The 13,920-nt window shown below is 35.8% G+C and overlaps 1 protein-coding gene across 10 annotated transcripts in view; it reads left to right on the top strand.

Moving 5' to 3' along the window:
* The window catches only part of PTPN13 (protein tyrosine phosphatase non-receptor type 13), a 245,364-nt gene that overhangs the window by 221,402 nt on the left and 10,042 nt on the right, over window positions 1-13,920 (top strand). For all 10 annotated transcript variants that reach the window (XM_037021141.2, XM_037021144.2, XM_037021143.2 and 7 more), the window contains 3 exons: window positions 2,949-3,004; window positions 11,613-11,716; window positions 13,663-13,811. In XM_037021141.2, the coding sequence (XP_036877036.2) occupies window positions 2,949-3,004; window positions 11,613-11,716; window positions 13,663-13,811 (309 nt within the window). The remainder of the gene's footprint in view (window positions 1-2,948; window positions 3,005-11,612; window positions 11,717-13,662; window positions 13,812-13,920) is intronic.

Below are 13,920 nucleotides of genomic sequence, written 5' to 3'. Positions count from 1 at the left end.
AATTGTGGATTGTAAGAAATAGCCAAAGTATTCCAGAAGAACAAGGTGGGGGGATCAGCCTTCCAGACAGCAAGAGGTGCAATAAAGCTATTCTGTTCCTCTTCTTATAAGGATGCCAGCCCTATTGGATTAGAGCTTCATCCTATGACCTCATTCAGCTTTAATCACCTCCAAAAAGATCCTATTTCCAAATACAGTTACATTAGGGTTTAGGACTTCAACCTATTAACCTGGAGGATACAATTCAGTCCATAACACCATCTTTGTTTTAACCAGTTATAAAACAGAATTAAAATTTCATTCACAATAGTTACAGAATTAGTAAAAGCTGGAGGCATAAATTCAACCAAAAATGTACAAGATCTATATTATGAAAATTTAAAGCTCTATAAAGAAGCATAAAAGAATTAAAGATATTCCTTGTTCTTTGATAAACCTAAAATTTAAATTCTCCATAGTTTCATCCGTAAGTTAAATATGGTCCCATAAAATATGTCTAGTTCTTTTTTTATATATAGTTTAATGAAGCACAGGGTGACTTGGTAAAATGATCCTCAGGTTCACATGGAAGAATTAGGATGTAAAACTCTCTATGACAAAACTAAGGTTTATAGAAGAAGAATATTATTACCAGTTTTTAGGAAATATTATATAAGTTGTCCTGCCACCCAGGTATAGATAGATCTCACAAATTTGTGCCTTGAGAATTTAAGATATTTAAGACCAAATATTTGGGGTGAGCCCATCCTTGAAAATAATGAATTAGCACTTGAATAGATGGAACCTCTGCTTTAGGAGAGGTTTTAACTAATGTTAAACAAAACAAAGTAAAAAAAAACTTTAGGAAAGAAGGAAACAAGGTGGTAAGATAAAAACATGAAAAAATTCATTTGTATCAAACTCTAAATGTATTAAATCACTATGGAAATTATATTCACAAGCAGACACTCAAGGAACAAACATGACCAATTTCCATAGCTGAAAGGAAGACTGAGCCAGTACTCTGCAGAAGTTTTTTATTTTGTTCCTTATTTCTAGAATATTGCCTACCTTTGAGTTGTTTAAGAATTCCTTAAAACTTCTGAAAATATTCTGGTTTTTCTAAGTACATCACTTTGCGATCACCCTAAATAAATTGTGTATTATTTACAGAGTTGGTTCTTCGCAGCATATTCTAAAACCCTGGAAGTTTTATCATGGGCCAATAGTTAAGCTACTAACCACTGGTACTATAAAGAATAGAGGAATGTCTTTTTAAAAAAGATAATCCTTCTGATAGCTTCATATGCACAGTCATTGTATTTGTTACTCTTTTGCAATTGCCTGTTCACTTGAGTCCCTCTTAGTGAAGTACTTCAAGCAATGTCTATGTCTTATTTATGAATGAATGAATGCCAGCCATATCCATTATTATGAATTACTGTCTAAAGTTTCAAAACTATTCACTTAGCTATTGCTGATCTTGTTTGACTCTGATTATGCTGGGGATGACAAGGTACAAAGAGATATCAGGGTTTCTATCCAAAATTTGCTTGTACAGTCTAGTAGTCATTTGGGGAGATACGTACATGTAAATAAGTAAATGTAATTTTTAAAACTATAGTAAAAATATGTCCTGATGAATGTTTATATGGAGTTCAAAGAGGGTTATAAAGAACTGGCAAGTGATAGGAACTATACAGGAGTTAGGTGGGTATGGTTATTAAAACTTTCTAGAGAATTAGCATTTTAAAGATATTTGATAGGTAAGATAAGGTGGGAAACAACATTCCTTACTGAGAAGCTGCTTAGCAAGGGCATAAATGTCTGGATCAGCCTGAAACATTCAGGGCCTAAGTCATTGCAAGTAGAATATCACATGGTATCTTGAAAGCTAAGGCTGAAGAGATAGACAGGAATGAGATTACGAAGTGACTTACATGTCAAGCTAAGGAATTTGGTCTTTCCACATCCGTGGGCAGGTGACTTTACTTAGAGAGGTAAAAACACTTCACCGTGAAGTCAAAACAGCCAGTATGAAGAAAAGAAAGGTTTGTCCTCCAAAGACATGGCATCATTGTGCTCAAACGTATCAATATGTTTCCTATGTTATTTCAGTTCTGGTTATTCTAAAAATAATTTTTTAACTTTTTAGTGAAAAAACAAAACTTTCAATGGCTTCCTATCACCCGTAAGATAATCATGCTTGACTGTAGGGTCCAAGCAAGGCTGGCTTTATGGGCATTTAACCAGTTCAGTCACAGAGCCCTGTTCTTAGAAGACATCTAAACTTACTTATAAAACATCACCACTGTGTCATCACCACCTTGAAATTCTTAATTTTTTCACAAGAGATCCCATGTATTCATGAAGCTTTTTTTAAAAGGCGCTACAAAAGAGAATAACCAAGATTTACTTTAGACTGGGTGGTATGGAAACATCATCAGAAGGAAAAGACACTTGCATTGAAAAAAGTAAAAGTACCTTCTATTGAGTTTTGTGGCGAAAAGAGATGAGCAAGTTTAGAGAGAAAAAAAAAGACCCATTGGTTTGAAGCTTGGTAAATAAAAAAGGGCAAGATAATTTAACACATTGGAAATGAATAAGATTTCTATGGAGAACCTATTTTTAGATTTTAAAGTTGAAGTAGTTTGAAAACATGTGCCAAATATGCATACCTAAATAATCATTACTTTAGCTTTTCATCTTACTTTCTCCTGACCTCTGTGCTATTAATATCCCTTACATAAGAAATGCAAAGCCAAGATAAGCAAGAAAGTAAATATTTAGAAACAGCAAGAATTCTTGGGCCACTGAAGATGCCTCAGCCACAGTTCACCATGTATTAATTAAATGTCATATGTGTCTTTGTAACATAAGAATGAACAGTAAATACAGGAAATAGGAAAAAATTGAGCATTATAATTTTTTTACAAGATAATTTTCATTTTTATTTCTCTTTATTACAGTCTACCAAAATGAATGACTGTGAAGAATACTGTGAAGGGAATGTAAAAAGTGAAAGGTAAGAAAATAACTTCTTAAAGTTATAACAAGTCAATTATTTTTTTAGAAGTTCTCTGAAGATTTCCATGTAGATGTTGATTTTAAAATTAATTTGTTCTCTTCCAATAAAATGAGAATTAATAAGTAAATTGTGGAACCATGGTTGAATATTAAGAATGTTTTGAAAATATCATTCTAAGGAGGTTTTAATGACATGTGGCAATGTGTTTGTTATATTACTCAAAAAAAAGCAATATATCTTAACCATGGGGAAAAAAATGGAAGAAAAGTGTAAAAGGAAATGTGCCAACAATGATGATAGTGATTATCTTCTCCTGGTAAGATTACAGGTAACTTGACTTTCTGCTTCTCTATTATTTTATACTTTACAAATTTTTTTCTTTAAGAAAAAAATAAAGCAAAAGAAGATACGAAACATTTTTAAACCTCACAGATGCTTTCTTTTTTAAAACAATTGCTAATATAAAATAAGATTTTTGTGTAACACTGAAATATCAGAAAAAGTTACATATTGTTGGCCAACAGAGAGGTTATATATAAATTCTGCTTCACATTAGATGGTAACTAAACAAGGGAGCTATTTGCATTTTCCTAGAAAAGAAATGAATTTTTCACTAAGTAAAGTTAGATAAGGGGGTATATGTTATTAAAGAAGAAGTGCATAGTTTTACACTTACAAGACTAGCAAATATATGGCCCAACTGCCAATAATTGTAAAAATAACCTTGTTGCACAGGGGAAAGGGCGTAAGGAGAAAAGGTAAATTAGTCCAATTTCTTCAGGTGGCATTTGGAAACACTATTAACATATAAATTTCATTTGCATGTTACTAGTTCTTTGATAAATTTTTTTTTAGCATCTCTGAAGTTATGAAGGAGTTTACAATTGCCAATATTAGTTCTTTTTTGTTTTTGAGTGTATCATTGATTGACAATCTTACGATGTTTTCACATAACACTGGTTTCAACATTCACCCATATTATCAAGTCCTCACCACCTCTATTGAAGTCACTGTCTCTCAGTGTAGTAAGATGGTATAGAGTCATTACTTGTCTTCATGCTCTACTGCCTTCCCCATGACCTACCTATATTGTGATTGCAAATTACACTACCCCTTAATCCGCTTCTCCCTGCCCACACCCTCCCCTACCCCTCCCTTTTGGTAACCAATATCCCTTCTCAGTGTCTGTGAGTCTGCTGCTATTTTGTTCCTTCAGTTTTGCTTTGTTATTATACTCCACAAATGAGTGAAGTCCTTCAGTATTTGTCTTTCTCCACCTGGCTTACTTGACTGACCATAATACCATCTAGATCCATCCATGTTGTTGCAAATGGTAGGATTTCTTTTCTTTTTATGGGGGAATAATATTCCATTCTGTATATGTACCACATCTTCTTTATCCATTCATCTATTGATAGACACTTAGGTTGTTTCTGCATCTTAGCTATTTGTAAATAATGCAATGATAAACATAGGGGTGCATATATCTTTTCAAATCAGGGGTCTTGTTTTCTTCAGGTAAATTCCTAGGAGTGGAATTACTGGATCAAATGGTATTTCTATATTTAGTTTTTTGAGGTACCTACATATTGCTTTCCACAATGGTTGCACTAATTTACATTCCCACCAACAGTCTAAGAGGGTTCCCCTTCCTCTGCATCTTTGCCAACATTTGTTGTTTCTTGTCTTTTGGTTGTTGGCCATCCTAACTGGTGTGAGGTGATATCTCATTGTGGTTTTAATTTGATAGCAATGTGAAACATCTTTTCATGTGCTTGTTGGCCATCTATATGGGGATGTCTGTTCAGATCCTCTGCCCAATTTTTAACCAGATTATTTGTTTTTTGGGTATTGAGGCATGTGAGTTCTTAATATATTTTGGATGTTAGCCCCTTATAGGATATGTCATTTATGGATATATTCTCATGTATTATAAGATGCCTTTTTGTACTCATGGTGTCCTTTGCTGTATAGAAGCTTTTTAGTTTGATGTAGTCCCACTTGTTCATTTTTTATTTTGTTTCCCTTGCCTGAAGAGATGTGCTCAGGAAAAAGTTGCTCATGTTTATATTCATGAGACTTTTTGCTCATGTTCTCTTCTAAGAGTTTCATGGTTTCATATCTTACATTCAGGTCTTTGACCCATTTCAAGTTTACTTTTGTGTATGGAGTTAGGGAGTAATTCAGTTTCATTCTCTTAGATGTAGCTGTCTGGTTTTGCCAACAGCAGTTGTTGAAGAGGCTGTCATTTTCCCATTGTATATGCATGGCTCCTTTATCATATATTAATTGATTATATATGTGTGGGTTTATATCTGGGCTCTCTATTCTGTTCCATTAATCTATGGGTCTGTTCTGATGCCAATACCAAATTTTTTTTATTTCTTTGTAGTAGAGCTTGAAGTTAGGGAGTATAATCCCCTCAGCTTTGTTCTTCCTTCTCAAGATTGCTTTGGCTATTTGGGGTCTTTTGTGGTTCCATATGAATTTTATAGCTATTTGTTCTAGTTCATTGAAGAATGCTGTTGGTATTTTGATAGGGATTGCCTTAAATATGTAGATTGCTTTAGGCAGAATGGCCATTTTGACAGTATTCTTCCTATCCATGTGCATGGGATGTGTTTCCATTTATTGGTATCTTCTTTAATTTCTCTCATGAGTGTCTTATAGTTTTCAGAGTATAGTCTTCCACCTTCTTGGTTAGATTTATTCCTAGATATTTTATTCTTTTTGATGCAATTGTAAATGGAATTGTTTTCCTGATTTTTCTTTCTGCTAATTCATTGTTAGGATATAGGAATGCAACAGATTTCTGTGAATTAATATTCTATCCTGCAACTTTGCTGAATTCACTGATAATAGTTTTTTTGGTAGAGTTTTTAGGGTTTGCTATGTATAATATCATGTCATCTGCAAAGAGTGACAGTTTAACTTCTTCCTTACCAATTTGGGTGCCTTTCATTTCTTTGTGTTGTCTGATTGCTGTGTCTAGGACATCCAGTACTATATTGAATAAAAGCGGGGAGAGTGTGCATCCTTGTCTTGTTCCCGATCTTAGAGGAAAAGCTTTCAGCTTCCCGCAATTAAATATGATGTTGGCTGTGGGTTTGTCATATATGGGCTTCATTATATTGTGGTACTTGCCCCTCTACACCCATTTTGTTGAGTCTTTTTATCATGAATGGGTGTTGAATTTTGTCAACTGCTTTTTCAGCATTTATTGAGATGATTATGTGATTTCTGTCCTTCTTTTTGTTGATGTGGTATATCATGGTTGACTGATTTTCAAATATTGAACCATCCTTGCATTCCTGGAATAAATTCTACTTGGTCATGATGGATGATCTCTTTGATGTATTTTTGAATTTGGTTTACTAATATTTTGTTGAGGATTTTTGCATCTATGTTCATCAGGGATATTGGTCTGTAGTCTTCTTTTTTGTGATGTCTTTGCCTGGTTTTGATATTAGAGTGATGTGGGCCTCACAGAATGAGTTTGGAAGTGTTCCCTTCTCTTCTACTTTTTGGAATACTTTGAGAAAGATGGGTATTAGTTCTTCTTTAAACAAATGATAAAATTTAGTTGGGAAGCTATCTGGTTCAGGAGTTTTGTTCTTAGGTAGTTTTTTGATTACCAATTTAATTTCATTGCTGGTAATTGGTCTGTTCAGATTTTCTGTTTCTTCCTGGGTAAGCCTTGGAAGGTTGTATTTCTCTAGAACGTTGTCCATTTCTTCTAGGTTTCTCAGTTTGTTAACATATAATTTTTCATAGTATTTTCTAATAAGTCCTTGTATTTCCCTAGTGTCTGTGGTGATTTCTCCTTTTTCATTTCTGCTTATGTGTGTACACTCCCTTTTTTTCTTGATAAGTCTGGCTTGGGGTTTATCTATTTTGTTATTTTCTCAAAGAACCAGCTTCTGCTTTCATTGATTCTTTCTGTTGTTTTATTCTCAATTTGATTTAATTCTTCTCTAATCTTTGTTGTGTTCCTCCTACTACTGACTTTGGACATCATTTGTTTTTCTTTTCCTAGTTTTATTAATTATGAGTTTAGATTATTCATTTGGGATTTTTCTTGTTTCTTGAGTTAACCCTGTACTGCTATATACTTTCCTCTTAGAACTGCCTTCACTGCATCCCACAGGTTTTGGGCTATTGAGTTGTTTTCATTTGTCTCCATATATTGCTTGATCTGTTTTTCTTTGGTCAAATAATCAGTGGTTGATTATTTAGGAGCAAGTTGTTGAGCTTCCGTGTGTTTGTAGACTTTTGGTTTCTTCACATTATTTATTTCTAGTTTCATACCTTTGTGGTCAAAGAAGCTGGTTGGTACAATGTCAATCTTTTTTAATTTATTGAGGCTCTTTTTATGGCCTGGTATATGGTCTGTTCTGGAAAACATTCCATATACACTTGAGAAGAATGTGTATCCTGCAGCTTTTGGGAGAAGTGTTCTGTAGATGTCTGTTAGGTCCATCTTTTCTAATGTTCAGTGCCTCTCTCTTCTCCTTACTTATTTTCTCTCTCGTTAACATATTGGTGTTAGTGGTGTGTTACAGTCTCTTAAAATGAATGTGTTTCAATCTGTTTCCCCTTTAATTCTGTTAGTATTTGTTGCACATATTTGAGTGCTCCTATATTGGGTGCATAGATATTTCTAATGGTTATATTCTCTTGTTGGGCTGACCCCTTTATCACCATATAATGTCCTTCTTTGTCTCTTGTTACTTTGTTTTGAAATCTATTTTGTCTGATGTAAGTACTGCTCCTCCAGCTTTTTTCTCCTCATTATATATATAAAACATCTTTTTCATCCCTCACTTTTAGTCTGTGTATGTCTTTGGGTTTGAAATGAGTCTCTTGTAGGCAGCATATAGATGGGTCTTTGTTTTCCTGCCACTCTATGTCTTTTGATTGGGACATTCAGTCAATTTACATTTAAGGTGAGTATCACTAGATATGTACTTATTTGCACTGTAGGCTTTAAATTTGTGGTGCCCAAAGGTTCAAGGATAGCTTCCTTACTATCTAACAGTCTATCTTAAATTGCTGATTACTCTGTTTCAAACACAATCTAAAGGTACTTTTTCCCCTCCCCCTCTTCTTCTTCTCCACACTTTCTATATTAAGCATCATATTCTTCATTCTGTGTATTGCTTGACTAGCTTTTTGAGTAGTTGATTTAATTTCATATTTGCTTAGTAATTAATTGCTCTATGACCTTTACTGTGGACTTATTTTCTCTGGTGACAGCTATTTATCCTTAGGAGCATTTCCAATTAGAGCAGTCCCTTTAAGAGATCTTATAGAAATGATTTACTGCTGGTGAATTCTCTCAGCTGTTGCTTTCTGGAAATTGTTTAATCCCTCCTTCAAATTTAAATGATAATGTTACTGGGTAGAGTATTCTTGGTTGGAGGCCCTTCTGTTTCATTACATTAAATATGTCATGCCACTCCCTCTGGCCTGTAAGGTTTCTGCTATGAAGCCTGCTGATAGTCTGATGGAGTTTCCTTTATAAGTGATCTTTTTTCTCTTTGGCGGCTTTCAGTACCCTCTCCTTGTCCTTGATCTTTGCCATTTTAATTATTATATGTCTTGGTGTTGTCTTTCTAGGTTTGGTTTTGTTGGGGGATCTTTGGGCTTCCATGACCTGAGTGTCTGTTTTCTTCCCCAGGTTGGGGAAGTTTTCAAAAATTATTTCTTCAAAAAGACTGTCTATCCATTTGTCTCTCTCTTCTTTTGGTACCTCTATTATGAGAAAATTGTTTCACTTTGATTGGTCACATAGCTCTTTTATTCTTTCATTCCTAGAGGTCTTTTCCCTCTCTGTGCCTCAGCTTCTTTGTTTTCCTGTTCTCTAATTTCTATTTCATTTACCATCTCCTCTACATCCTCTAATCTACTTCTACATCCCTCCATTGTATATTTCATATCAGATATTGTGTTCTTCAGCTCTGAGTGGCTTTTTTCAGGATTTCTATCTCTTTGTTGAGGTCCTCCCTAACTCTTGAATACTTTTCTGTAAATCTATGAATACGCCTTTTACTTTGCTTTTGAAATCTTTATCAAGAAGATTGATGATTTCAGTTTTACTAAGCCCTCTTCCGGTGTTTTTCTTATATTTTTATTTGGACCAAATTTCTCTGCCTCTTCATTTTTTTTAGTATTTTTATGGGAATATAGCTTTGTGTAGGAGGTACTCTCTAGTACCCAGAAGCTCAATTTCTTGTGCTAGAGCCCCAGCTGTTGGTGTGCAGTGGTTGTGGCACCTTTATGCCTTGCTCTTAGTGATCTGATTTCAGGTGGGCTTTGTGGGCGGGCCATCAGCTGATCATGTTATCAGGGAGAATACTCTGTAGCTGCCATGGGTAGAGCTGCCCTCCCCTCTGGTCTGCTGCAATGGCAGTGACTGCAGGCCAGTGGGACCAGAACCTGCCAGGAGGAAAGAGCTCCTGGTGCCGGGCTGCATGTGCACACACAGGGAAGAGCTTCAGTGCTGTAGGGCTGGAGCTGCCATGGGCGGAGCCACCCTTGAACCAGCCAGCCTCTGACCATCATCCCTGTGATGGCAGGGACCTCTGGTCAACAGGACAGTGCCTGCCAAGAAGAAAGAGCTCCCAAGTCTGGTTCCTGAACACAGCTCCCCAGCTGACTCAAAATAGGGCTAAGTAGGCTGGAGGCTCTCCCCCTGCCTATTTGGGAGCAAAGTCATATTTCATTGCTGGCTGGTGGGCCACACACCACCAGAAGAAGCCTCCAGGCGGTTTTGCTAGCAAGGGGGTTGGAGCTGTCTGAAGCTCCTGAGGGCTCCCAACTGTTAGACTGGGTGTGGGCTGGGGAGATACTGTCCACCTGACCTTTCTGCTAAACAGAGAGCACTGTACAGTCCTTGCCCCTTTGGCACCCCTCTTACTTCTGGGAAGTCTTTCAAACTTCCCCCTCTGCTATCTTTCTCCAGGGGGCTGGTAGAGCATGCCTGTTCTCCACAGAAGGCTGATCCTCTCAGACTCCCCAAATGTTCTGCTCTTCTCTGTTGTCCAGCCCCACCAATCCCCAGGGTGCTATGCAATGTGGGCTCACGTTCTCGGAGCAATCTCCAGGGCCAGGTGTTCAGTGGTCCTGGGCTTCTACTCCCTCCCCATTCATTCATCTTCCTCCTGCCTGTGGGCCGGGTCTGGGGAAGGGCTTAGGTTCTGCCAGATTGCAGCTTTGCCACTTTACCATTTTCTGTAGGGTCTTCTCTTCTTCCCCATTTGTAGGTAGTCAGTTATGCAGTCTTCAGTTCATTTTCAGGCCTAGTCGTATTTGCTGTATTTTTGTGTTTAATGTGATTTTGATAGGAGGTTTTTGCCTTGCCTTCCTACACTGCCATCTTTTTCCCAGAATCCAATATTAGTTCTTTCCTAATGTAAACAAGAGTGTATCTTATAGTGATGGGTGCTATAGATTCAAAGAACTGTAGTACACACCTTTTCACCTAGCAATTTGATTTCTAGTAATTTGTCTCAATATCATGTGTGCAAAGACATTTTCATAAGAATATTCACTGCAACATAGTTTTTTAGTAGTAAAAAATCATAATGGACACAAAATAAATCAGGGTATACTCAGACAATGAATATCTAAGCAGCTTTTGAAAAGAATGTAAAAGAAGGCCTCTACCAAATGTGAAGCTTCTTGAGGTATCTATCTTGTACAATGAGGAATGTCTGATTGAAGTATCTCCAGTGTATATACTTGCAGATAAAATATGCTTACTAGAAGATAACCTCATGGATGCAGAACTTACAAATTAAATGTTAATTGTGACCCACAATTAGTTGAAGTAGATGAAAACATCTAGCATAAAAGCAAACACTACCCTGTTATTGACATTTTGAGAGCATTAGTACTTGTCCTGTTTTAGTGATATGTACTATCATCAGACAAATGTACTCTGCTTTGTTCCCCTGAATATCCAAAAGTGAAAATATCTATTCAGGCTTTTACATTATCATTTTTCATCTCATCTCAGCACTAAACATTCTTCTTCTACCTAGTTTCTCTTTTCTAGTCATTCACCTTACCAGGGAGATGGATGGCATCTGCTGTGCACCCCTAGAATAATGAGAACATGTAGTCAATTTTATTATATTAAGGAAATACCCTTAAACTGGAGTGTCTAACCCCTGATTGTACCAAAAGACTAATGTCCATCAACAAGGACTAATGTAAATAAATTAAGATGCATCCATATAGTGCAATCCTAGGCAGCTCACAAGAAAATGAGAGCTATACTAACGCAATTGTGATCAGTCATCCATGTTGAAGAAAGGAAACACACCATCACCTTCTCCATCCCCAAGAGGACTCCTTAAATCTAAGGGTCAAAGACTTGGAATTTGTTTAAGGATAAATTTTAAACTATATTAAACAATTCTGTAACTCAGTTTAATTTATATCTACCAATAAATTTTAAGAATTGTGGATTTGGGTTTTTTTCATCAAATAATCTATTTTAAATACCATAGTAATGGTAGAGGAAACAAGTGGTGGGAGGACATAATTCAATTTATGACAAAACTGAAGAAACTATTACAAATGTATTTTGTTGTCATAGCTTAATTCAGAAGTCTCAAGAAAGAAAGACTGATGAAGATGAAATAACATGGGGAAGTGATGAATTGCCAACGGAAACAACAAACCATGAAGATTCTGCTAAAGGCAAGAATTTTGTTAACAGTTTTTTTCATCAAAAACAATGGATAGAAAAAAATAAGTGAAAATTATAGTTTTCAGAATGTATATTATTTCACTATATGTGTACATTATTTGGTTCTATACATAAGTTAAATCACATAGATAAGCATCAATATTCATTTATATAACTAGATATTTTCAGTTGTAGGCTAAAATTTTCAGTGGCTGAGAGTAAAACATACAAATAAACATGTAAATACCTTAAATGGGAAGACAAAGTCACAATTTTGCCATTCTGGAATGAGAAGTCAAGGAGTATATTTTTATGTTTAGTAAAATAGGTAGAATAGCTCAAAGATAGAAAATCATTACCCTTGAATCTCAACCTCATTTTTTTTTATTTTAATTGAAGTATCATTGATATACAACCTTTTATATATATGTATACAATCTTATATTGGTTTCAAGTATACAACACAGTGGTTCAATAGTACAAATATTATTAAATCCTTATCCCCACTAGTACAGTTACTATCTGCTAACATTGAAGATGTTACTGAATCATTGGCTATATTCTCCATGCTCTACTACTATCCCTGTGACCAACTTATATTGTGATTGAAAATTTTGGCGCCCCTTTATCCCACTCACACTCCCCATTCACCCATCCCAACCCCTCCCCCATGGTAACCACCAGTCACTTCTCAGTATCTATAAGTCTACTGCTGTTTTGTTCATTCTGTTTTGTTTTGTTTTTATATTCCACATATAAGTGAAATCATACAGTGCCTCATTTTTAAGAGCAAGATGACTGATCTGTCCTTGCTATTACTGCCTGTAATTTTATAACTGAACCAATGGAGAAATAAAGTTCTCTCCAGTGTTTCATTTCTTTTTTCATGTAAGGAAATGTTATATCAATACAGTGTAAGGACATGATTTTGTCATTTGAAGTCTTAGTGGGTAAAAGAAAGAAGTTGAATTAACACTTTTAATTTATGTAGACTCTTAGTGTCAGTGACAACACTTGTCAATTTCTATAGCCCATGCTCATCTCTTCAGCCTTTGCATTTCTGTTGCATTCACAATTCTGTAAAAGTTTAGTTATTTCATAGAAATGAATTTCGTATTCACATACTACCCTTCACCTCAGCCAAACGTTAAGCTTCTTTAGGTATCTTGTACAGATTTATATCACCCACTGTGCCTAGCATTATTGGCTGAATAGTAGCTGCATCATCAAAATGCTTTCATCACTGATTAATCACATAATTAAAGCTTTGCTTATGCAGACTATAGCAAGCAGTCTCTCCTACTTTTTTCCAGGCTAATAGTCATCTTCTGCTATAAGCAGTTTCCATAGAGTAGATACTAAATTAGACACATATTTCTTCTAAGACACTGATATCACTTGTTTGATAAAACTCCTGAGGACCACAAGGGTTTCTTTTGCATGGAAAAACAAACTATCAAATGCCAGAGATACTAGTGCTGAATACTGAGGGTAGATAGAGAGGGGAGAGATCAGTGTATCTCATGCAATGGCCCATTATAGGGAATTCTGGAAGCATCTCCCCTCATCTTTTCCCCATGTGCTTGGAAACTAATTTAAATGCAAAGTGATAATAGGACCAGATGCATATTGTCAAGAAAATAGTGCCATTTGAGTCAAGAGAAGCAAAAAGAAATTATTTGAACTCCTTTGGAAACTGTAAGAGGCAGGAGCCTTAAGAACTTTTGAACAGTCAGTGAGGTGTTTCCTTAAAAGCTGGGTACAAGAGACTTGCCATGGCCAAGATTTTCCTATGTTGATTGTAGTTATTTGCTTACCTGTTAACTCTGTTGCCTTGTTAATTCTAAAGACTCTCACTTTTGTACAAATAAAGTGAGAATAAGATCAAATTAGTTCCCCTGGCTAAGTCAGTTCTGGGGGAGTTGTTTTTTTTAATCAACTACTGTCTTCTTGTTAGATCACCGCTTTCTGACCAGTGAGGAGCTTGCCACTCTCCCTGTTGTCAAAGTGCTTCCCACCGGTAAATACACTGGTACAAAGTTGAAATCAGTCATTCAAATGTTGCGGGGTTTACTAGATCAAGGAATCCCATCTAAGGAGCTGGCGGTAAGTGATCTCTGCCAATGTTTCTTTCTAAAAGATTTATGCAAGGTTAGGAGAAATTCTGAAAATTTGGAAATGTCTATTACTTTACAACTTTACTTCCAATTCTGAA

This window comes from Manis javanica, chromosome 5, assembly GCF_040802235.1.
Source record: "Manis javanica isolate MJ-LG chromosome 5, MJ_LKY, whole genome shotgun sequence".
Taxonomy (NCBI): domain Eukaryota; kingdom Metazoa; phylum Chordata; class Mammalia; order Pholidota; family Manidae; genus Manis; species Manis javanica.
Note: the sequence above shows the minus strand (reverse complement) of the source record. Positions and strands in the feature narration are given on the sequence as shown.